General features: G+C 39.7%; 1 protein-coding gene across 1 annotated transcript; it reads right to left on the bottom strand.

Moving 5' to 3' along the window:
- Positions 1–4210: 4210 nt before the first annotated feature.
- Positions 4211–15431, bottom strand: LOC115583190 (myosin heavy chain, fast skeletal muscle-like). The gene is made up of 39 exons (XM_030419726.1): positions 15223–15431; positions 14625–14768; positions 14383–14539; positions 14096–14123; positions 13701–13815; positions 13503–13595; positions 13358–13421; positions 13163–13261; positions 12952–13055; positions 12733–12871; positions 12491–12609; positions 12215–12364; positions 11959–12129; positions 11548–11854; positions 11393–11463; positions 11214–11301; positions 10891–11008; positions 10681–10804; positions 10447–10583; positions 10077–10332; positions 9736–9978; positions 9465–9641; positions 8970–9115; positions 8765–8855; positions 8293–8682; positions 8086–8212; positions 7726–7844; positions 7437–7633; positions 7166–7349; positions 6916–7081; positions 6650–6774; positions 6122–6430; positions 5830–6033; positions 5617–5742; positions 5309–5479; positions 5114–5218; positions 4925–5020; positions 4620–4751; positions 4211–4339 (listed from the first exon to the last, which is right to left on the bottom strand). The coding sequence occupies exons 1-39, from the start codon at positions 15421–15423 to the stop codon at positions 4319–4321; spliced, it is 5814 nt and encodes a 1937-aa protein (XP_030275586.1). The 5' UTR covers positions 15424–15431; the 3' UTR covers positions 4211–4318.
- Positions 15432–25209: the final 9778 nt, after the last annotated feature.

The raw sequence follows: 25209 nt of genomic DNA, 5'->3' as shown, positions 1-25209 counted from the left end.
ATAAGACAGAAATAGAGCAATTGTAAAGAAGCAAACTGAAGCTTTTGATGCAGAGGTGAGTGGGACCGACTAGAATTTGTTAATTTAAGCTTGCAATCGATATGGGATGATCAGTTGCTTTATTTATCATTTACAAGAAAGCTATTGACAGACTGGTGCCGGCTGCACATATGAATAGATGGTGAAGCTCTTAATTTTTTCGACTCAAGTGAATGAACACCCATCACAGGTTCTCTATCACCATCACCCAGTAACAGAGAGTGTGCAGGAGCAGATGTCTGAGTTGACAGTCTTGTCTGACTCATTAATCCTTTATCTGATGGATGTTAGAATCTATGGCCTCGATCATGACCCTGAAATATCAGCATTCTGACTGCGCTGAGTATTGATAAATTCATGATGCAGTTCACGGAGCCGAAGTAGCAGACGGATTAGAATTTCTTTAGTTTCCTCTCGATCCCTTCTTTGAGTTTTGAATTGGATATATAATATTCTTGAAACTACATTGTAGCCTATAAACACTAAAGAGTAATGTCACCTAAAGTGACAGGTAGAATTGTACGGTCGCGTAAGACTGAGAGGATCAGAGAGACACACTGCTGCCTGTCGTATTCACATAATAATTCCATGATGATTGAGCTGCTGAATATACACCTCCAGACCAATCCAGCTCTGCAGCAAAATATTTAAGAGGAGGTATTAATACAGACCTATTTCTGGGTAAGGGAGTTAGGGGTTAGGACCACACCCTGTAAGAAATTAACAAATCAGCGACGGACTAACACTAAAAACCCACCATCAGAGCCAGCCAGCTCAGGGGGAAAGTGTTGGGTGCAGAGTCGGACCTTCTGGGGTGGTGTCCTCCATTGTCCTGTGTTTATGTTGTGTAATGTTGTAATGAGAAATGTACTTAAATTAACGAATGTAACATTAAGAAGAGGAGAGGGGAAGAGAAGAGAGCTGAGTTCAGTGATTTGTGTGATTTTAAACACACAGCAACCAACACAATGGAACAAGTATTGTCTCGCCGGTCGCGAACGCGCCCTTAAACGACCTTCAGTGCTGACACAAAACTAGTGTGACTCAGGCACAGAGGTTCAAAGACACTGTCATGTTTTAGTTTTATTCACGTTAACTTCACTCTGACTCTCCAGCGACAGGCAACCCAAAGACACACATCGTTACCTTGAGGAAACATGGAGATACCTCTGGGTTGGAAACATTTTACACGTCCATCTGTTTACAGTGATATAAAACAGAAAGATGCAGCAAATCCTTTAGAGAAGCTGGAATCGGAACATGGTTTGGCTTCTTATATTTGCTTGATAAACAACCTCAATGATCAATTAATTATCACAAATCCTTTTCGATGGATTTCAGTAATGATCTATGTTCCTGCTCTTTGCTTTCTTCCAATTGAAAGAATACAAGTGGCTGTATTTCCATCATATTTTATACGGTAGGTTTAATGTTTTTGGTCATACAAGTTCAAATGTGACCTTTTCCCTCAAAGACAGGCGAGGCAAGTGAGAGGAGATGTTCCAGGTTCCTCTAAATGTCAAACGTTAAGTACAGGTCCGTGTCCTGTCACTGTATTAAAGGTTTACAATGCTATAAACTGAACGGGAGCTACTGAATCACGCTGGTGTACTTCCATTATCCAATGCAGGGAGACTCTCTGTGTCAGCTGTCAAGGATTAAAACATGTGCTCGGGCGGCTTGTCAAGGACCAGAAAAGAAGCCCAAGAGTCGCAGCCTGCATGATTCATCGTTTGCATTTGCTCATAATGTCAGACGGTAAACATTTCAAACAGTGAGCTCAGGTCCTCAGAGGAAAGACGATAGGTCGCTGGCAAAAAAAAGGCCTGGATGGGAGTTATGGGATGTTTTGGCCCCTTTGATTCACCAGCAGTCCTGCATGCCAGCTGCCTTCAATAGTCTCTATGTTTGGATTAAGAGACAACCTCTCCAGCAGGCACAAAGCCCTGTGGTGTGGCTCACACAGAGTCTGATTTAGCTATGAAATCACACCATCAGTGTTTGGCAAAAGCTGTTGTGAATTTTATTGTCTTTTTAATCCATCATGTGAGGTATATCCAGCAGACCTCAGAGGCTCATCTCTCATAAACTGAAAAACAGAGATGCTGAACGGACGAAGAGAGACGAGGTCTGATGTAGGTCTGCTGCAGAACATGACTTCGTTTTGGGTAAAACTGTTTTTAATAATTTATCAGAGAGGAGAGCTAGAAGCTGTTGTAGCATCAGATATAGTCTTTTTTATTACATAGTAGAACAATTTAGAAATGATTAAATATTCCTGCAATATGTGCCAGAAAGCTTATTTCTTTTCAAGATTATAAAACAAAATTCAGCAGGTTAGTTTTCTTTTAATAAGTGGAGGCATTTACAAGCTTTGAGCCTTTCTTAGGAATTATCTATGATAAAATCCTTGAGATACAGTGATGTTAACATGACTGAGACTCTTTTTCGTGAAATCCTTACTTCTTTAACATGGATACAGGAGGGGCTCGGAGCAGAATCTAACGTCAAACCCCCTTCAGTTATTCATAGAAAAGTACTACTGTAATATTCCATTCTCAGCTGTGTGTTGATACATGTGCATAGGAACTAAAGTAGACCATTGTACAAAATGTAACCATGCAAATTCTTGTTTGGACTATCCCGTGTGTGCGGTACAGCTACAGGAGCAAACAGCTGCACTTTAAGACAAGTGGTGAAAGAAATTTCAGCTGTCATCTGTCACAATGTTAATGAAACAGCTCCCCAAAGAGGAAGCACACATGCGGTACCGGATGGTTGCTCTACCCCAGAGGATTTGTTGGAACTTATTTTTTTCTTCTCTGCCGTCAGGAAGAGCAAAGACGCAACACACAAAACACACTTCATTGTGTCTTGCATGTGACCCACAATATGGATGAAAATGTTGCATATAATGGCTGCATCTGTTAGCAGAGATTCATACCATGAGTGTGATTATGCTGTTAAAGTGGGTGCTGGGTTTTCTCATCTGTGCAGGTTTATGAACCCTTCATCACAGGCAGACCTGTCCAGTGGTCAAAGAGAGAGAAAACCCTTTAATGTTACAGGTATGTCACAGTTAAAATGATGGGATGTTCATGTTTTTTCATCAACATAAAATGTTGTAAAAATGACAGCAAAAGTATTTGCCCCAACTTATGGAAGTGACATTTGTCTGTGTCAGAGATAGCTCGATACCTCTACTTATGCAGGCATAGTTACTTCCTGGAATCATGCCTTAAGACTCTCAACAACAACGCAGAGCCTCCATTGAAACACAATTTGTTGTTTTAAAACTTTAAAAACAGATTTTATACCAATGAAATACATTTTAATAGCTCATGTTTTAATTAGTGAGCTTTAGAGGTTGTGGTGGACTTTGTTACAGTTGGACAGAGCCGTGCTTGGTGTTCTTCCCTGCTTTCAGTCCTTGTGCTAACCGAAGCTAAGCTAATCGAGCGTAAGCTAGCATGGCTGACACTTCTGAGGCATTCATGCGCTCCTCGGATTGTCCTATTTCATGAGTTGGGAAGTCTTTCCAACTTTGGTGTTATCAGGTTCTTCATGTAGGAACTTGGGACCAACTTGGATGCCAAAAGAAGTTGTTGCATTTTGTTCCTTAGCTGAAACATGTTGGCAGCTGCTCTGAGATGTGAAGCATTCAATTTTGGCCTCAGCAGCTTGTCACAGTTCTCAGTGGTCGCGTGACAAGAGGAAAGGAATTGATACAAGGACCATGTTTCAGTGTCATATGATGTCAATTTAGCAACTCGAGTTGCAAAAATTTCTCCACTTTCCAAGTTTTTGTTTTTCCACTTTCGCATGAATTTTCCCCATTCAGAAAAAAAGTTTATCTGATAATTCCGACAGCACATGAACGCACTTATATACAGTGGTGTCTATCTTCTCCTCAGCATATGAGTAGCCTAACATTTGTGTAGCTTGTCTATACATTATCCCTTCATTTATGTGTTTATGTTATTTTTTTAAAAATGTCTTTGTTTTATTGATATATTCTTGTGTGTATGGTGTTGTTGCAGAAGCAACTACAAAGATTTCTACTTTTACCACAAAGAAGTGTTTTCATGTAACCTGCTCTTCTTTTCTCTTCCATAAACCAAGTGGTAGTACTTTTGTTTTTGTTGTGCAAAGAAAGGTTTAAAGGCAGCAGGTTGGTGACAGCATTTATTTAATATAGATCTACAATATTTAGTGAGAGCATTTCAATGAAAAATCATATTTTATGATTCTCATTTGTGTCACTCAGAGAGGCTGCAGATTATTCTTCAGACTCTTTTCCCTAAAGTGGATAGAAAGAGAAAGAGGAATTAATGAACGAGAGGAAAACAGGACTTGCAGGACTGATGCAGTGAAAATATTTGGTGATGCGGCTTTAAATTGGCCTTTTTAAAATCAAAATTCACTGAAAATGAAACCAGTCACAGCAGCAACTGATGCATAATAAATGAACTGAACTGGCAAACATTAGCTCATGAAATCACTTGTGCTGATTTCCTCTAAGATTATCAGTAACCATTTGAACTTTTAGAGCACCTCAAAGAGTTTAATGCATTACTTACTTTTCCAATTTCACGACTCTTTGCTCTCAGCTTGTTGACCTGGGACTCGGCGATGTCGGCACGCTCCTGAGCCTCCTCCATCTCGTGCTGCACCTTCCTGTACCTGGTCAGGTGAGTGTTGGCCTGCTCCTCCTGTGAGGAAATCCAACAACCATTAAGACTGAGCAAACAGAGATTTTCCTGATTCTAGTAATGTAAAGTTTTTATTTTCAGACATTTTACAGACATAAAGGAGAAGTGTTATGTCATGTTAATGCAACTGTGAGCCAGTACTGTGAAAAAGTTATAACAAGTTTCTGACTCACAGCCTCCTCAGCCTGTCTCTTGTAGGCCTTCACTTTCAGCTGCAACTTATCCACCAGATCCTGGAGTCTGATGACGGTCTTCTTGTCCTCCTCAGTCTGCAGTAAACATAAATTCATGATTGAAATGTTTCATTTGAAGCTTTGCATCAGACAACTGTACCAATGAGATAGAAAAAAAGCCCTGTTAACCTGATAGGTGAGCTCCTTCACTCTTCTCTCATATTTACGAACACCTTTGATGGCATCCGTGCCTCGTCTCTGCTCGTTTTCAACCTCTGACTCAAGCTCACGCACCTGAATGAGTGGAGAATGTAATCTATTACTGTAAATCATTACCATTTAAAATTAGTTTAGGCCTGATTAAGTGATCAAATTAATCTTTACCCTAGCCTCCAGTTTCTGGAGCTGCTTCTTGCCACCCTTCATGGCCAGATTCTCAGCCTCATCCAGGCGGTGCTGCAAGTCCTTCACCGTCACCTCCAAGTTCTTCTTCATCCTCTCCAAATGAGAGCTGGTGTCCTGCTCCTTCTTCAGCTCTTCAGCCATCATGGCGGCCTGAAATTTAGAAAAATATGGTTTAGGCCAACTGCAATCTGATGATTTGATTGCAAGAGCACCAGAAATAGAGGTTAAATGAGTCTATTTTGTACTATGCATGTTCAGTTACAGAGAAAAGCACCAGGATGACTCACATCAGTGATGGCCTTCTTGGCCTTTTCTTCAGCATTTCTTGCTTCCTGGACAGCATCTTCCACTTCACCTTGGATCTGAACAAGGTCAGTTTCCAACTTCTTCTTGGTGTTGATGAGGCTGGTATTCTGTTATTAAAGAAGCATAAAAATTAACTTCCTTGTGTTGAATTGTAGAGGAGCTTATATGCTTGTGTGTCAGCCTTGGAGCTTTACCTGAGAGTGCAGCAGTCCCACACGCTCACTGACATCAACCAGCTCCTGTTCAGCCACTTTGCGGGCTCTCTCTGTCTGCTCCAGTGCAGCTCTCAGCTCCTCGATCTCAGCCAGCATCAGGTTGTTCCTGCGCTCCACCATGGCAACCTGCTCCTTCATGTCCTCCTGGCCTCTGATTGCTTCATCAAGGTGCAGCTGGGCATCCTGATATGTACAACATGTCAAGATGTATCAGCAAATAATTTTAGGAAGTTTTCAAAGCAAGATGCTACAAATCCCTCAGTGGATGTACCTTAAGCTGTCCCTGCACATTTCTCAGCTGTTTCTGGGCTTCAGCGGCCTGGCGGTTGGCATGACTCAGTTGAATCTCCATCTCATTCAGGTCTCCCTCCATCTTCTTCTTGATTCTCAAGGCATCATTCCTGCTCCTGACCTCAGCATCCAAAGTGCTCTGCATGGAATCAATCACTCTCTGGCTGTTCCTCTTGATCTGCTCCATCTCCTCGTCCTTCTCTGCAATCTTTCTGTCAACTTCACTCTTGACCTGGGTGAGTTCAAGCTGAACGCGGAGGATCTTGGATTCCTCATGCTCCAGGGTAGCCTGTGAACAAGTGTGACCTTTATCAGCTCGAGCTCAGAACAGTTTCTTCATTAAAAATACAAGGCTGAGTCAGAGTGAAGAAAAATAGCACTGAGGTGTCATGTCCAACACCTTCACAAGATAAGTCGAAACAGGAATGCAGATATTTTTTTTCCTTTCTACAGTATTTTCTATTTTGTATCTTTCCATCCTATATGTATGCTATATATTTTGGTTTACCTCTGCTTCCTCCAGAGCAGTCTGGATCTCTGTCTTCTCTCCTTCCACTGTCTTCTTTCCCTTCTCAAGCTCATGAATCGTCTTACCAGTCTCACCAATTTGTTCAGTCAGGTCAGAGATCTCCTCTGTCGAAGCAGATTTACACAGTGTGAATTTTATAATATTCACCTATATAAAAAACAGCAATGAATAGAGACACCTCAGATGAATTGACATGTTTTTTTAGAGTGCAGATTTGTCAGGGAAAGCCAAGTAAATTGTCTCACGTTGTAGGTTCTTGTTCTCCCTCTTCAGTGTCTCCAGATGGTCCAGAGCTTCTTCATATGAATTTTTCAGCTTGAACATCTCGGTGCTGAGAGAGCGAGCCTCCTTCTGAGATCCCTCCAGCTCTGCCTGGCTCTCCTCATACTTCTGCTTCCACTCTGAAAGAACCTGAAAGCAAAACAAAACAATTGAGTGTTTTTTGTCACCTCATGTTACTGGCTGAAACAGTATGTTTATACTACGATATCTGACCTTGTCAAAGTTCCTTTGCTTCTTGTCGAGGTTAGCAGCCAGAGCATTAGCTCTCTCCACATCGATCATCAGGTCTTCCACTTCACCCTGCAGTCTCTGTTTGGTCTTTTCCAGAGAGGCACATTTGGCATTCACAGCCTCAATGGACTCCTCTGCATCCTGAAGACGCTGGGCAAGCTTTTTCCTGTCAAAACATACAGCAAACAGGTTTTATGATGATTTATAGAATTTATGTATGTGGAAACAATGAGATTGCAGGACTCTTCATTACTTGGCCTCCTCCAGCTCCTCAGTGCGCTGAATAGCATCAGTCTCATATTTGGTTCTCCACTGAGCGACCTCGCTGTTGGCCTTGGACATTGCACGCTGCAGCTCAGCTTTGGCCTCCTGCTCCTCCTCATACTGCTCTCTGAGCAGGTCGCAGTCATGTCGAGATGACTGAACAGCATGAGCCAGGGCGTTCTTGGCCTAAAATCCGAATGAGCGCCTGATTAATATTTGATACCAATCATCTGGTGGCCTTTTCCTCTTTGTTTATCCTGCTGATTTCATAGACTTACCTTAACCTCCTCCTCTATGTGCCTCTTCAGCTCCTCGATTTGCTGAGTGAAAGCCTGCTTGCCTCTTGTCAGCTGAGAAACAAGAGCTTCTTTCTCCTCCACCTGGCGGGTATATTCACCTAATCGAAGATATTGATGCGTCAGTGTTCACACTAGGTTTTACACCTGGGCTGACATGGTTTTACGATGTTGCTACAATACTTCTAGTATTTATCCTCCTACAGGGACTTCAGTATTGTTACCACTAGTAGAGTATATTAGTGTGGCTAAATATTATGCTGCAGATTTAGTTCTGAGTTCAGGAAGGCATTTTTCTGGGGTGTTCAAAATAATGAACACTGCAAAACATGATATTCTCACCATTCTCCGTTTGAAGTCTTGCTCTCTGTGCACTCATGTCGTTAAGCTGACGAACATTTTCATCATTCTTGGATTTGATCTCACTCAGTTGATCTTCTAATGTCCTGCACATCTTCTCAAGGTTTGTCTGGAAAAGGAAAACATATAAATATCAATATATCACCATATGTTTTTTGCTCTCCGTTTAAATAATGTAGCACTCTCAACCTTTGCTTTTGCAACAGACTCCATGTTGCTGCTGAGGTCATCGATCTCCATCTTGTACTCGCTTTTCTCCTTCTCCAGCTTCTGTTTGACTCTCTGGAGGTTATCAATCTGCTCTCCCAGCTCTGCCACACTGTCAGCCTGCTTCTTGCGCAGAGCTGCAGCGGTGGCCTCATGCTGCAGGGTGGACTCTTCCAGATCACGACGAAGCTTCTGAAACTCGGCCTCACGCTTCTTGTTCATCTCAATCTGAGCAGCTGTTGCTCCGCCAGCTTCTTCAAGCCTCTCGCTGATCTCCTCAAGTTCCCTGGAGAGATCAGACCTCTGCTTCTCCACCTTGGCCCGGGCAGCCCGCTCAGCCTCAATCTCCTCCTCCAGCTCCTCAATACGAGCCTGGAACACACAAAGTCGAGCTTAAAACTGATGAGGATACTTGAATGAGCCTAACGCCTTCCACAAACACTTCCATCTGTACCTGAAGTTCCTTTATCTTCTTCTGAAGTTGGACTCCAAGAGATTGCTCATCCTCGATCTTACTCAGGAGCTGGCTTGTCTCAAAGTCCTTCCTGGAGGGGATAAAATTATTCAGTGTATTACAGTTGGGTTCAAATAGTGCCTTTTCATTAAATATTTTACTGCAAGTACGTTGTCTGATTGACAGATGTTTTGTTTATTCTTACTTCTTTATTTTTTCATCGGACTGCTGCTTGTCATTCTCTAGGTCCATTATGGTTTCCTGAGCCAGTTTCAAATCTCCCTCAAGCTTTCTTTTTGCTCGCTCAAGATCCATACGGAGTTTCTTTTCTTGCTCCAGAGAACCTTCAAGCTATTGATGAAATAGATATTTAATGAAATTAAAGTTGTAAATTTATAGAATTCAGAAAATCTATCTTAATTATCTTATATGTCTTTTTGGTCTGCTGTTACCATATCATTATAGTTGCACTCAAGGGAAACAAGGCATGCATGTAATCTAAAGCACATCCAGTCCAGCGTCAGGGCACATCCAGCGTCACTGTTCACTGTTCACTTTTTAAACACTGTGTGTTATGTTGTATTTCTGACTTCTCAATGGGTGTTTTCTGTCCCCAAGAATTCTGGGACCTCAAGTATGAAACCTTACTTGCTGTCACCAAATCAACCAGGACTTAATCATTAGATTAAGGAGTACTCACATCGTCCACTTGCTGCTCCAGCTTGGTCTTGGCCTTTGTCAGAGTGTTGACTTTGTCTTCCTCTGCCTGCAGGTCATCAAGGGTCTGCTGATGGGCCTCTTGGAGGGCTTTCTTCTCTTTGGTCAGCTTGGCAATGGTCTCATCTTGAGATGCCATTTCCTCTGTGAGGTTTTTGACCTATACGTGTTTATATAAATAAAATGTTGTTAAATTTGAACAAAGAATAATTCTGATAAGCACAGTCTAATCTTTTGAAATTAGGGACGTGAACCTTGTTCTCAGTGGCATGCTTCTCTTTCTCCACTTTGGCCAGGGTAAGCTCCAAATCATCAATGTCTTTCTTCAACTCAGAGCACTCGTCCTCCAGCTTTCTCTTCTTTGCGGTCAGCTCAGCATTCATTTCCTCCTCATCCTCCAGTCTCTCAGCCGTCTCTTTGAGTTTGGCCTCAAGCTGGATTTTTGCTTTAATGAGCCCCTCACACCTTTCCTCTGCATCACTGAGGTTTTCACCTTCCTTAAAGTCAACACAAACAGGTGCACATCATTGCCAAATCAGTAGTTGATGTAAGGTATTTAGCAGACATGCAAATGTGGTGTGATGATCCAACTTACAGACTGCACTTGCAACAACAGGTCATTCTTCTCCTGTAGCAGAGAAACCATCTTCTCCTCCAGTTCTTTTTTCTTAGCCAGAGCCTTTGTTAGATCGTCTTTAGTCTTTGTGAAGTCCTCTTTCATTTGGGCCATTTCTTTTTCAGTCTCTGCACTCTTCAGCAGAGGCTTAATCTTGAAATAAAGCTTCATCCATGGCCAGGTTTTGACATTCATGAATGCACGAATATTGTACTGGACGGCGTAAATGGCCTCCCTGGGGAAAAAACAGCACAAATTGAGTCAGAAAATCATCATTGTATAAATAAAGTTGCAGACTTGAATAGCATTCTTTAAAATCCAGAACATCAATAACAAACGGACACAGTACCTGCGCTCCATCATCTTGACAAATTCTGTCCTCATGAGGAATCCTCTGCAGATAGCCTGAGTCATTGTGACCAGTTCGGCCAGTTTCTCATCTCTCATCTCTTCCAGAGTACCCAGCAGACCGGCTTTGAAGAACACCTGAGAGTTAATAATTATAAATATTTTTAGGTTAATTATTTATGATAGTTCATCTTTATAGTAATAGCTTTGTCCATGGAAGTGTTTCTCACTCTACCTTTGTGTGGCCAAACTTGTACTGAGTGTGGTCAACATCAATAGAGCCCAAGAGTTTCTCTGAGGCCTTCTTGTTGTCAATGAACTGTCCTTCAGGGATGACACTAGCATTTAATACTTTGTATCTGAAAGTAAAGATTTCATTCAGTTAGACACACCAGCTCGAGGTTAATAAACATTTCATTGACTGTAAAGGTTATATTTCTGTTACCTCTGCTTGAAGTCACCATAGATGATTCTGCTGGGAAAGCCCTTCCTGCAGATCCTGATACCTTCCAGCACACCGTTACACCTCAGCTGGTGGATGACCAGGAAGTTCTCCATCAGACCTATGATACATTTTTAAGTGACATGATGAATAAAATCGTACAAGAAACCATATTCAATTTGACTTGCTGTTTGTCGCTAAAGGGCTTTTCACACTGCTTAGCGCGGGACTATCAGCCTGGGGTTAGGAAGCATTGAAGAAGGATCTCAGCCTGCAGTGTGAAAAGCCCTTTATAACCTTCTCAACTCAGGGCTATTGCAGCTTACCTGGTGTCTTCGATTCATTGGGAATCAAGCAGCGCACAAAATGAGGATGTGTGCTCCTCAAATTTGTCATAAGCTTGCCCAAATTCTCCTGAAGAATGAAAAGGACATTAGATTAACAAAAGGCACCAAATTAGTACACTGAAGTACGTAAGATGATAAATCATCACTCCCTATCTTACCCTGAACAATGCAGACACAGTCTGGAAGGAACCACCCTTCTTTTTGCCACCTTTCTTGCCGCCACCTTCAGCTGTCAGTGGAACAATAATAACATTGAAAATATTTCATTCGACACAATTACTTATATGTCATGATGCAGGGAAACAGCACGTACCTTCTGCTGAGGCATGTGATGCGTAAAGGAAGGCCAACAGTTTGACTGAAGACTTCTGGTAGAGCTGAACAACTGAATCGTTCAGGGGGTCTTTGTTCTTGTCGAGCCATCCGGTGATGTTGTAATCAACAGTACCAGCATAGTGCACCAGAGAAAAGTGAGCCTCAGCTTTACCTTTGGCGGGTTTTGGCTTCTCAAAGGCCTTGTTTTTGCCAAGATGCTGGTCATAGAGTTTGTTCTTGAAGGTTACATCTGTAGCCTTGGGGAACATGCACTCCTCTTCAAGGATGGAGAAGATGCCCATTGGCTGTTAACAAGAACATAAACAACAGAGATTTTTACTCCTGTACTGTCTGGCTGTGGTAGGGATAATTATCTTACATCATTGTTAACAATGCCTCAAAGTAGTACCTTCTCGATGAGCTCAATGCAGGCAGCCAAATCCATACCAAAGTCAATGAACTCCCATTCAATTCCCTCTTTCTTGTACTCTTCTTGCTCCAGGACAAACATGTGGTGGTTGAAAAACTGTTGCAGTTTTTCATTGGTGAAGTTGATGCACAGCTGCTCCAAGCTGTTGTACTGATTTCAAAAAGAGAAAGGTGGAGGGATTGATTATTCAATTGTAACAGGGCAAAGTTGCAAGAAATTGTATCGCCAAACTTACATCAAAGATTTCAAATCCAGCAATGTCGAGCACACCAATGAAGAACTGTCTTGGCTGCCTTGTGTCCAACATCTCGTTAATTCTGACGACCATCCACAAGAACATTTTCTCATAGACGGACTTGCAGAGAGCCATGACGGAATTGTTGACCTGATTTTTAAGATAAGTAGAAAGATGATCAAATTTATACAGATATTGTAAAAATGAAAAACAAAATTATTCAAAGTTTTCAGGCCATAGATTTATGATTCACTGGACTGTGTGTGAACATTTTACCTGAGGCACCGTCTGACCCTTGGTCACAAACTCATTGCCGACTTTGACCCTAGGGTAGCACAGAGCCTTCAGTAGGTCAGCTGAGTTCAAGCCCATGAGGTATGAGATTTTATCAGCAACTATAAAAAAAGGAAATTAAGACGTCATTTTAAAGAGAATACAAAATAATCTGATTGATATTTTCACTGTTTTTCACTGTTCTGTTGTCAGTGAACAAGAAGATAGTAACACTTGTAACACACCCTCAGTGCCATCAGGCTCAGCCTGCTCTTCACGCTGCTTTTGCTTGAACTTCATATTTCCATGATGCATAACAGCTCCAGTCAGCTTGTAAATGCCTGCCTTCTCTTCTCCAGTGAAGCCCAGGATGTCAATGGCAGTCTTTTAGGAGTGAAATCAAATAAAGTCATAAGCTCACAAGAAACAAGGCAAAACATTCCTAAATGCATCATTTAACTTACATCAGTGGCGATGAACTCCTCAATGTCATCGATACTCTTGACAGTGATTTCCCCCTGACTGATCATGTGATAGTCGTATGGGTTTGTGGTGATCAGGAGAGCCTCTAAAGAAAGAATGCACACATGGTTCATTCTTGTCAGCAAATACATGGACAATACAGCAGCTAATGAATGACCTTTAAAGCAAAAAAAATAAAAATAAAAGGCTTACCTATCAGCTCAGGTTTGTGGCCTGTCATGAGCTGATAGAAGATGTGGTAGCTCCTCTCAGCAGACAGCTGGAATGTCACTCGAGACTTCTCCAGCAGATCTGTTTATTACACAGTTAGCCAACAGTCAGTCCTGTCCAATGAGCTGAAGGTACAATGAAAGACTAAAGTATCTGCTTTGTCATAAACATCCTTACATGTTTCAATGTCTGCTGAGGCCAGCTTCCCAGACGTTGCAAAATGGATTCTGATGAATTTACCCTGTCCAATAGAAAAAATGTGTATTAGAATTATAACTTTGTGCATTCTGATATTATTTAAAAGGGGCTAACAAACACTTACGAAGCGGGATGAGTTGTCATTCCTCACAGTTTTGGCGTTACCATAAGCCTCCAGCAGGGGATTGGCTGCAATGATCTGATCCTCCAGAGACCCCTTCATTCAGAAAACAAGAATCAATCATCATGCCCGATGGTCCAAGATCACATTCGCTATTCAATATCAGCTTTGTTGATACCTTCAACAACACTGTTCATTTACCTGCATTTTTCCAGGAGTTAGCTCAGCTTTCTTTGTTCCTCCAGACACCGCGATTGTCGCAAAGTATTGGATGACACGTTTGGTGTTGACAGTCTTTCCTGCACCAGATTCTCCTCTTTGAGAGTAAAAGTCAGTTAGCATCAGAAACGTCGTCTCTAAGGTGAATTATGCAAACATTGATAGAAACTATTGTTTAGACTCGTGGTGTAGTGAATATTGTCCAGTCGAGAAGTAGTACTGGACTGTCGTTTAGTTTATATAAAAAAATGCAATGTGCCTAAATTTTCTTAGAACTCCGGCTCCAAAAAAGTTAGGAAGCTGTGGTTTGTGGCTGTACATTAAATCAAGAATTAGTGAATGCTGAGTGAACCATTTATAAATCATGACAAACTTACGTGATGAGGATAGACTGATTCTCACGGTCTGTAAAAGGACAGAAAGATATTTTCTTATTATTTACATAATTGGTGAGGATAAAATCTGCTTAGAGGACACTTTGTAGTCAGATGATTGATAAAAAAAAATCTATACTGGGGATTCAGTGACAATATCTCATATGTCAAAATATTTAAAAACTAAAAGTGTGGGTTTGTTAGCTGCTACTTTCACATTTTGAATTTGATAAACACTGTCATTGTTACTCTATTCTCAAATGATGTTTCAGTGCATTTTTTATACACACCAGTGAGCATGAACTGATAGGCATTGTCAGAGATGGAAAAGATGTGGGGTGGGGCCTCAATCCTCTTTTTGCCTCTGTATCCTTGTACAACCTTTGCATCATACACTGGGAGCCACTTGTAGGGGTTCACAGTGACACAGAACAGCCCTGAGTAGGTCTGTGGAGACAGAGAGGATTTTTACTGATATGCCTTGTGTCCGCCATATTTCTATCTTCTGATGTGACAGTCAGGCCAAACTCACGTAGATCATCCATGCTGCATAACGCTCTTTGAGGTTATACAGCACAGAGGGCTCGCTGAGGTGGGTCATCATGGCCATGTCCTCAATCTTATCATACTTGGGAGGGTTCATGGGGAAGACTTCAGTATCTTTGACAGTGATGGACTGTTACAGGGACAGAAGCAACACAAGAGTTCAGATTTGACACTACACTTGTGAGCTGCTCAGTGTTCATCCATATTTGTGTTACAGCTAGAAGTTACGATTTAACGACTGAATCACTGTGATGTCACGGTAACAACAGTTACTTCTGGGTAGAAAACAAGACATGCATTTCATGCACTGTTACATCAACCTTGAAATTAACTGTCTTTGATTAAAACAAATAAAGAAAACTTCACACTGAGGAGCACAAAGTCAGTCACAGTGACCTGTGTCAGTGATGTAAATTATAGATTCAATCAGAATAATTTTTTTGCTCCACTATCATCACACTGACCTTTCCACAGAGAGTATCCACTGTGGCTTTGCAGACATGTCTGTCTAAATGTTTGAAGTCATTATGTAAAATAGTTTACATTATTAGTTAGTAGCAGTCCAGAGTAGCCTTGGTTCCCACCTTCCCACAGAGCGTCTCCACGGTAGCTTTGCCACCCTCTCTCTTAACAAGTTTCCCCTTGAGGTACATCTCTGCTGGCTCGGTCACAAAGTATGCGCTTTTAGCATCAAAGGGAGTGTTCTGAGCTTCGATTCTCTCTTTTTCTGGCTTCCGGAGGTATATGGCCGCCGGGCCGAAACACTCCATCTCTGCATCACCCATGATGATCCTTTACTGCAAGTAAGTACAAACAGGACAGCATTCATTTATCTCAATCAGTATTTCTCTTTATTCTTCACTCATGATGGTACTTCACCACTGAACTAAAGTTAAATTCTGTTAATGTCATGAATGTTAGAAAAAAGTTACATGTTACATAATGTTTCCAGCAAAATGAGAGAAAGGTAAACAAATATTTACAGTTTGTAACAATAGAGTAACATCAATGTTACACTTTCACTGTATGTTATCTTTGTTGATGCGATTACTTTCTTAAGTGTTACTAAATCCTTGTTACTATCAGACACTTTGTTATATACTCCAAAAACATTTATAAGAAGTGACAAATACTTTTTTCTATTTGATGACACCCTTAATTGAGATGCACACAAAAACTTTATAAAATATTAAACTTCAAAATGTCTCTAATGAAAGTGAAACACTGGTAAAAAATAATTAAATACAAATAAATGATTACATTACCTTCTTCTCTCCCTCAGATGAACAGGTACTGGTGATTTAATGAGGGTTCTGAAAAAATTTATATTTTTTAACTGTAATTAAATGTCACATTAAAAATGAACTCACTGTACAGTGAAGTCCTGACATGCACACAGCAGTTCTGGATTCACTCTATGGTGTCTGGCAAAGAGTGGTCATGCCCTGCATTGTTCATTAAGCTGCTGGTTTTCCTCCTGCTAATAAAAGACTCACTCACCTTGACTGGTCGCCTGTCAGTCCTTGTGGGAGTCCAGCCTCCCTTCTTATATAGAGAGATGACTTTCTTTATTTGGTCATGCATTTTTACCCTCACTGCTTGAGTATTTCTGCCCCTTGTGTGATATATGGCATCTTTTGTCACATTTCAACACGGATTAAACTTTCAGACTCACAGAGGCAGGTCTGAGACAATTATTCTTTGTACAACTGAATATATTATGATAAATTAGTTTCTCTGATTAGTTCATTGTTGTCATCATCGGTTTAACTCGTCTTTGTCAGCAAGGAAGATACTTGAAGAGGGTGTTGATGTCAGTCATAAGAATATTAATCAGTATGATTTGTTTTAAATGGGAGACATAAAATATTTGTCTTACAGTAAGCTATTTTACTGGATGAGTATCATGCCACACAATAGGCACAGTTAAACTAGACACTTAATTTAAACATGTATATATAGATAAAGTCACATACAATACAGCATTTTTTTTAACCTTGTGTAAATATTGTTCTGGCATGCGTATTTGTTACTGAAGTTCAGACATTGTTCTGGTCTTATGATAATCTCCTTAATGCACCTTGGCACTGCAGAGGATCCGACTTTAGCCGCGGAGACGCTCTCATGTGACGCTGGTATTCTGTTGCAGAAGCCTTGCAAGTCTTTCCTGTGACAAAGGAGCAGGATTGGGCCTCACAGTTGCTAATCTAAGAACCTGTGGAAACGATGATACCTCATGATAGCAGAAACAATCTACCCTTTATGAAATCCCAAACTTAATTAGATTTGCTCTGTAGGTTGGAAGGACAATAGAAAGATGAACAATCTTCGTATTTATAGCGCTTTAATTTCCTCTGTTGAGATATTTATGTGTCCGGCAAAATATGACATACACATCCTGTGAAATAAAACTCTTGTCAAACAATTGATCGTAGCATTTTTTTTAAATCTCTGAAGCCAATTTTATCAAAATTCCTGCTTTACATGCAAATATCAGAAAATACAAAAACTGCAGTGTCACATTCGGCCAGCACACCTTCTAAAAAGAGATGCACCACTTTGAACAATAATGATGCCGGCCAGAGTGTCTAATTATCTCATTAGAACAACTAATCTTGGAGCAAGGCCTGTGTTTGAGATAATGTGATAAGGTTACTAATGCCACCACATCACTGACACACACTCTTTCAGTTACAAATGTATGACACGTGGGGAAAGGAACATTTTTTAAGCTTTAGAATTAAATGTCTGCATTTGTAAACAGTAAACATTAATTAATTATTGATAACACATTACCATGTAAGTGTTTTTACATTGAAGAACTAGTTATGAAACAGGTCTCAATTTAACCCTGATGCCTCTATGACTTACATAACCAAACCAAACCATACGTGACATTATCCGCTAACCCTCATGTGGGTGGAAAGCTTCACAGCAAAAGAGCACTGCAGCATTCTCGAAAACATTGATGTAGACGGGGACTTGTTTTAAAGGAGCAAGAGGTAAGAATTGTAGTTGCAAAAAATTAGAAGTAATAACAGTTTTTAGGTCTTCCCATTGCGTTGCAGAATTATCTACTTAAGTAAGCATGCTAACAAACCAACCCAAGTCCAGTACAGAGCGCGTGTGGCAGCAATGTAAACATATCCCGTGCTCAAGTTCCCAGTCTGGACCACTAGCTCCACGGCTAGTTTAGCTAACTATGTAACGGCAGCTGCATACATTTGTTTTGTCTACATATATACATATATATACGCCTTTAAAATGTAAAAAATAAACAAAACAAAAACAAAACAAAAACAAAACAATTGATAAAGGCTGCTCTATATAGCTTGTCTGGAGTAGTTCAAGTCTTTGGAAGCTACAAGATCCCAAATTAATTTCAACAGATATTGTTTTGTTGTTTTGTGATGAAGCTCCAGAAAGATTTTGTGGACTACAAAACTTCACCTGATTTTCCATCAGCATGAGGTTGAGTACTTAGTATTAAGAACTTTTATATCTGCCACCAGGATGGAATCTGGAAACTCAGTAATAGTCTAGTGGTAAGGCAGGGGATGCTTCTTTTTGTCAGGCGGCAGCAGAATAACTGGCTGCCATTATTATAAAGATTTTTATAGCCAACAGTATAACTCTATTGTAATCATGTGATGTCTGTGTTTGGTCAGCGATCAGTATTCTTGGTAGTGGGCCGTTTGTGTGAAAAAAACGTAAAAATTGATGATTTCTACAGTATTTCTACTATACTGCCTTAACATTAGCTAGCTGGCTTGACATTGATGTCAGCAACGTTAGGTAGTGCAACAACCGCTTGAAGGGGCAGATGATTCAAACAACAGCGAAGCTGCGACGTGAATGCAATGGTGGGAGGAGAGAGATGGACAAATTTAGTGGCTGAACGTTAACAGTGACACCTAACATTACTCTGGGATGTTGATAACTTTATAAACTTTTTAAAATTACTATTAGGTTAGTATAATTATTAGGTGTAAGAACAGTAACATTGTTATGCTACAAACGTTACTAAAACATACTAACAACAGTTTTCACAATCATCATATTACAGTTTTTAATTTAACATACATTAAAAATATGATTAAAACAAAAACCTAACATTAAGTGTTTGCGTACAGTATAAATGCTAAACTGGAGACTTAAACTTTGGCACAGTCGAACGAGATGATACATGATACATTCTTCTCTCTCCAACATTATCCAAACTTTGCGTCTTATGGAACATTATTAATTTTACTAGGTATTATTTAGACTGGTCTAAGAAAAGCAGTCCTGTTTTTAGAAAAATGACATGCCATCCCAAAGAGTTTTTGCAATTAGTGGGGAATATTTTTTACAGACAGGTGTTGATTATAGGCTTCCTCATTCTATTTCTGTCCATACCACTTACCAGCATGTCTTCAGTCTGAGAGGATTCATTTATCTTAATCAGGACCTTTTTAATGTGTTGTTTTAATGTGCATTAATGTTTTCTTCTCTCTGCTGTTCTTTGTGCTTTTGCTCTTTTCTCCTTTTCGATATCTTTAATATCATCCAATCAAGCATGTATGAAACTGTACCATTCAAATAAAACTTGAACTTGAACTACATAATGTTGTGACGGTGAAGGAGCCTGTGTGGAGCCTGAACTATGTGTTTTGATTTTGGTCATGTGATGGAAAATATGTAAAACACTGTGCTCTAATTTTGTACCTTCATAAGAGTGTTAAAGTGTCTACACGGTCAATTTAAATACTTTTAAACAGACTCACTGTTCATGGCTGTTCCAGACACACACAAAAAAGAATTTAATAAGGCTGCAACTGCCAACAACATGGACATACTATATTAAAGTAAGACGTGCCATGTTTATACTCTAGGGCCACTGAGATTATTATATATATGACTTCCAAGGAGCTGTGCGGAGGTGAAACTGTGTCAGGTCTTTCATTAATCCCCTACTGACAGTACCATACCACAGTCAGGAGGCTTGGCTTTTACAATTTTTTAACCCGCAAGTGTCCCTAAAAGCTCACAGTATGTCTATGAATCTACAGTATGACAAATATTTAGCGCTCTGCAGACTCAGACGTCTGTTTTTTGTTGTGTTTTAAGAGAGTGTGATAATCCTCAAGGTCAGACTGATGACAGACATGTCAGTCCTAATAGGGGTCGTCTGGCTAAGGTCTGGTGGAGGTCAAAGGGCTCTAGCTTTCTAGGGACCGTCTCTGAAATATGATATTATGAACATTTTCACACTGTCGGTGCCACATAGCACAGAGAGTTGTTAGAACGTTGCAAACAGTTTCCTTCTTGACCCAAGTTATTTTTTCTTTCAAACCATGTTACAACATCTTATGTACTGATATATATATATGCAGGCTGTCTGTTTTCTATAACTGTGTTATTCTGGCCTCAACCAACCATGAAGATTTAATCCAGACTGTGGAGCTTCTGGTGCTCCAGTTTAAAAAAAAATTAAATTAAGTTGCATGTGTGTTGCTATGTATTCACTGTTTCCTTTATTGTATTTTTGTATATATTTTCTGTTGTTTTCAGTGTGCTACAGACCCTCTTTTGAGTCCCTAATAAAGTCGTTATTCAATCTAGATACACACTGAGTTCGTCTCCTACAGTCAGTCAATTCTTTCTCGACTGGTTATTATGTCACAGTGGTACATTTAGATTTGGTGAACGAAGTGATTATATGTATATGATTTCCCTCAAATTGCTGCTCAAGGGACATATCAAGTAATTTAAATTTGACCAAATTAGATTGAAATTTTGTTTATATGCAGATCGTTGATTATTAGCACATGGATGCAAATTGAGAACAAAGAAACTGAAATGAAAATAATTCAAAACTGGAATCAGTCCATATCTCTGCCAAGTCCCAACACTCCGCTTTGATTCAAATCCGGATCTAATATCAAAATCGATAGCCCGGTCTCTCAACTTTAAACCAGCCATAACTGCTTAACCATAATCTAGGCTCAAAAGAGTTAGGATCCACATCAAACTCAATTCACTCATAGATAACAGCCATCGAAACAAGCCTGAGTTTTGTTCACCAAGATCTATGCATTATTCTCAGAGATTAACAAAAATGATTAAAGAAACGTCTCACAATATTTCAAAATATTAAAGAAGGTGAGAACAAAATCCCTGATTTGGTCCGTTCATCTTCAAAAGTTAATCGGGTCTATTCTGGACTGAGGCTCATGCTCCATTCAAGTTTTGTGGAAATCCGATCAATGTTTTTGTGTAATCCTGTCGACAAACAACTGATACAAGTGAAAACATGACTTCTTAGAAGAAATAATGAGAAAAACTCAGAACCAATGGAATTTTAATTGGATTTGAACTAAAACTGGTGATTCAGATCTAAATACTTCCCTATTAATCAACCTGTTTTACAATCTATTGTTGAATTCAGCAATATTTTTTGATTTTTTCTTGGTCATCATTTAGTACGACAGCATTTTAATGACAAATCGCTTCATAAGAGTTTCAGATTAGCCTTTAGCACTTTGGTAGCTTTAGCTTTCACTTTGTGTTTTACATTTTAATCATAATGTTGATGTTTAATTATCATTAATTATACTAATCTAAAGTGACCTTTTTCTTTCTTATCACTTTCATCCTTCATACTTTCCAGCATATCAGATTACACGTCTGCATTTCTGACAGTGTAACGGGTGAGTCACGGGGCCTCACACGTTGACACAACTGACAGCTTTATGAGCAGGTCAAACCAGCACTGTTTGATGTTTCTGACCCTTCTGTGTCGCCTATTCTTGTCGCTCTGATCCAACATATCGTGCATCATAAAGCGTCCTGGTTTATTTGACCGTGGGACAGTAAACTCTATAAATGTCACTCACAGCTCTATTGTCCAATGTGGAATCTGCAGAGAACAGGTGATTAGATTTGTGTCTCCAGGTTTTTCGGGACGGGCACTTGTGTTGTCTCGAGGGTGTGGATGTATTTTTAAACCCTTTCTTTAAATGGTCTTGTACTGTGTTTCCTGACAGATGAACTGAAGACAAGGCCAGGCTTGTAGCTTGACCTTCCCCTAAGTCAAGTGTTTGCTCCCCATACACGGCAAGAAGGGGATCAAGTTATATGAAGTGTGGTAGGTTGCATTCTTTCCTTGTTGAAAGATGACACTGATGGGGCGAGGGCATTAGAAGTTAAATGCTGAGGACTTCACACCTGACAAAATAGGCGTATATATTCAATAAAAATGTGATACTTGATCTCTGATGCTCCCGGGTGTGCTTATTTGGAAGAAATACAAATATAGCTGTCTCCTCAGCAATGCTCTAACAGCTCAACCATTTGTCACTGCCTCAAGTCTTTCTGTGGAACAACCTTTGATATAAAACACTCACTTCCTTGGTGTGCTTAGGTCTCCTGCTTGACAAAAGGGCACTCTTAGCCTGGTCCCACCCCTCAAGTGTGAGTGCTGGCAACATTTGAATATAACAAACTGATCTACTGATGCTTATATCAATATATCTTAGTTTTATGATGCTCAAAAAATCTCATTGTGTTTATCTATTGTATATCAAATCTTGCTGTATTAGCTTTCTGCTAGCACTGAGCTAATGTGTTTGATATTAGATATATAAACATAGTTTTAATGGCCTACTAATGGGTAAGCAGGATTAACAACCATTTTGTCCAATCTGACACTTGTATAGTTGTCCAAAGAGTCTCAAATAAAGGTAATAAGAGAATGATGAAAATACAATATGGTATGTGTAGAGTGCATCATGACTGTAAAGAAGGATAAACAGTATATAAAAGAGAAATATCAAGTTAAATTATGTAACTAGTGAGATTTGACGTAACTGTTTGGTAGACAGTAGGGCTGGGACGATATGCTTTTCTCCCGATTCGATTCTTTATGATTTTTTGGGTGCTGATTCGATTTAAATTGCAATTCTTCGATATTGCCAATTTACGCGATTTTTGCTTTTTTTAACACCAGACCATGTGAAAAAGTTGAATGTTGATGAGGATGATGTCTACAGCCATATTTTCCCGGAAAAGCACATCACATGTGAGTCAGTTTTTAAGATTTATTCAGCAGCAATAAAGTTTAACCATTTTAAAGTAAACTCCAACATTTGAAGTTACACTCTCTTTTCAAAAGCCTGGACTGCATATAAAAGTGGTAAAAAAAAAAAAAAATGGGGGAGGTTTTATCTCCGTGCATTTTTGCAAGTAATCCACCATTCTCCGCTTTCTGTTTATGTTTTTTCCACAAACGGATATGACGTCACGTTACTAGATAGTTGAAGAAAAACATTTCGCCCTCCGCTGTAGAAAAGCGGTAACTCCTTTCACCTCAGCTTATAAACATGGACTAAAATGAAGCATTTAAATTTGGAAAAAAAAAAGATTTTTTTAAACAAAAAAATTGATGTTAAAATCATAGAACAAAAAATCTCGGGTGAATCGATTTTTTCTCCCACCCCAAGTAGATACGTAACGTAACTAACCAGTATGTTATGTCAGTTTTGGTTAATTGCACTGTCATCATGATGTCAAAACTGATCGCGCGGTCTAATGGCTATACGACAAGGACATCATCAGTGTATAGTCTAATTCCCTATAAACCTTGCTTCAGTCTGCCACCGAAGGTTAGATTATGGCACGATGGAAGTGCGGCTGCCGTTGTGCAACCAAAACAAGAAGAGGCATTGTTTTGCCCGGTCGCTATCTCCAGGTAACAGTGGAACAACTGGAATAACTGTGGAAGCTCTACACTGCAAAAGATAAAGACAAATCAAGGTACGTCGTCATCCTGCATTGCCTGCATTGCGCTTTTGCTCAGTGATCTGCCCACACTGCACCGATGCAAACAAAGACATTAAAGAGACATGTTTCCCTTCTGGCTGCTTCTTAACTACTACAGTCACACACACAGGAATCACACACACACACACACTGCCATGAAGTTTTTCTATAATACCAAGTGCCAAGATCCCTGTATTTTACCCAGTATTAGTTGTTTTTGCTGCTTCCTTCATCTGTATGTGGTTATCTTTCCTCGTTAATCCTGTCATGTCTCTGAGTGTACCTTATTATGTCTTGTCTTGCTTTACTAAATAAAGGGGAACAAACAGACATTAAAGAGGTAACTGCCTTGGTATAGATATTGTTATATGTATCTCTTACTAAAAATCTGTTGCCCTCAATGTTGTGTCAATGTTTTCCCTGTAGTATCATACATGGTATGACACTACTAACCCCAGTAACTTGATAGTGCTACTACAGCATGTGCCGACTAGATTCCTCTTGAGAAACTCCAAAAAAATATAAGAGAGTGAGAGGCTTGAGTGTGTGAACACTTCTCAGTTGTGAAAGTACAATTACTTTTTGAGACGGAATAGTAGTTAATCCCAAATAAGGCTGTAATTTCATCATTGGTTCAACTGATAAGCAAAATTAGTTTTTTTCTTTAGATTTGCTTTTGCCTATATTCAGAAAAAATAAACCAATAAACTCGTTAACAATTAATGTTGACCTACAGCACTGTGACCTACGGGACAGAGACATCACTGCTTATGCTCGCACATATGTTGTGCTTCTCCAACAAGGTCTATTTTCATCACAGGTCTTGACATGGTGAGACATATGCTTTGAGGCACTTAAAAAAACTGCGAGGTTACAAGACCGTCAGTAACATTATCACCACAGGGCAAAGATTTGCAGTTATTGTAACCTAGAGGACTTTTACGTGATAACAGGCGACAGTTGACTACCAGGATATTTTGAAAGATGATGCTGCACTACTCAAGTATAGACACAAAATAAACTACATAGTTTATTAACAGTACTGTAGGAATTAGATTCAAGATCTCCTGATCACATGCTGATGGTTTGTTTGATTTCTTACATGTGAAATCTCATGACAAATTCTACTTTGATTTTGTGGCTATGCTAAAGGAATATCTGCATGCATTGAATAAGTGGAGCAAAGTTGTTTTTTGTTTCTTAACATTATAAAGTAGGTTCTTAATAATCAGAGAAGCTTTAAGACAAATGCCCAAAATGAACACAGTGTGAAAAAAAATATTGTTGATTCTCTGAGTACTGGCTTTATTTAAACTGGCAATAGACATGTTTTTTGCTTTAATGCATCATTATGAAGTAAATGTTGTTTGAAGAATGTTATAGAATAAATCACACCATCAAAGTTCAAACTGGTTGCTTATAAAACTTTAAATCTTTCAATGTCCAATTACTTCTGCCACCGGGCACAACAGAAAAGAATCTCAATTGGTCGAACCAGTCTGGTTGGCAGCCTGGCACCATGATTGAAAAAACTCAGGTTTTGTCTTGTGTTGTTGCTATTCGTGACTCAGAGGAAAGCAGAAAGGATCCAGCTGTCTGCACAACAGCAGCACCAATAATAATACCACTTGCTAACACTAGAGGGGAAAGTTGACCGTTGCAACTTTATGTAGCATATAACCTTACATTTCTGCCTGTAATGTTTGCGTATATTGAGTATAACTCCATCGATCATTTGAATTTAGAATTAAGCCATACAGACATCTTGA

The sequence above is a fragment of the Sparus aurata genome, chromosome 6 (assembly GCF_900880675.1).
Source record: "Sparus aurata chromosome 6, fSpaAur1.1, whole genome shotgun sequence".
NCBI classification, from domain to species: domain Eukaryota; kingdom Metazoa; phylum Chordata; class Actinopteri; order Spariformes; family Sparidae; genus Sparus; species Sparus aurata.
This window is presented reverse-complemented; position numbering and strand designations above follow the sequence as displayed.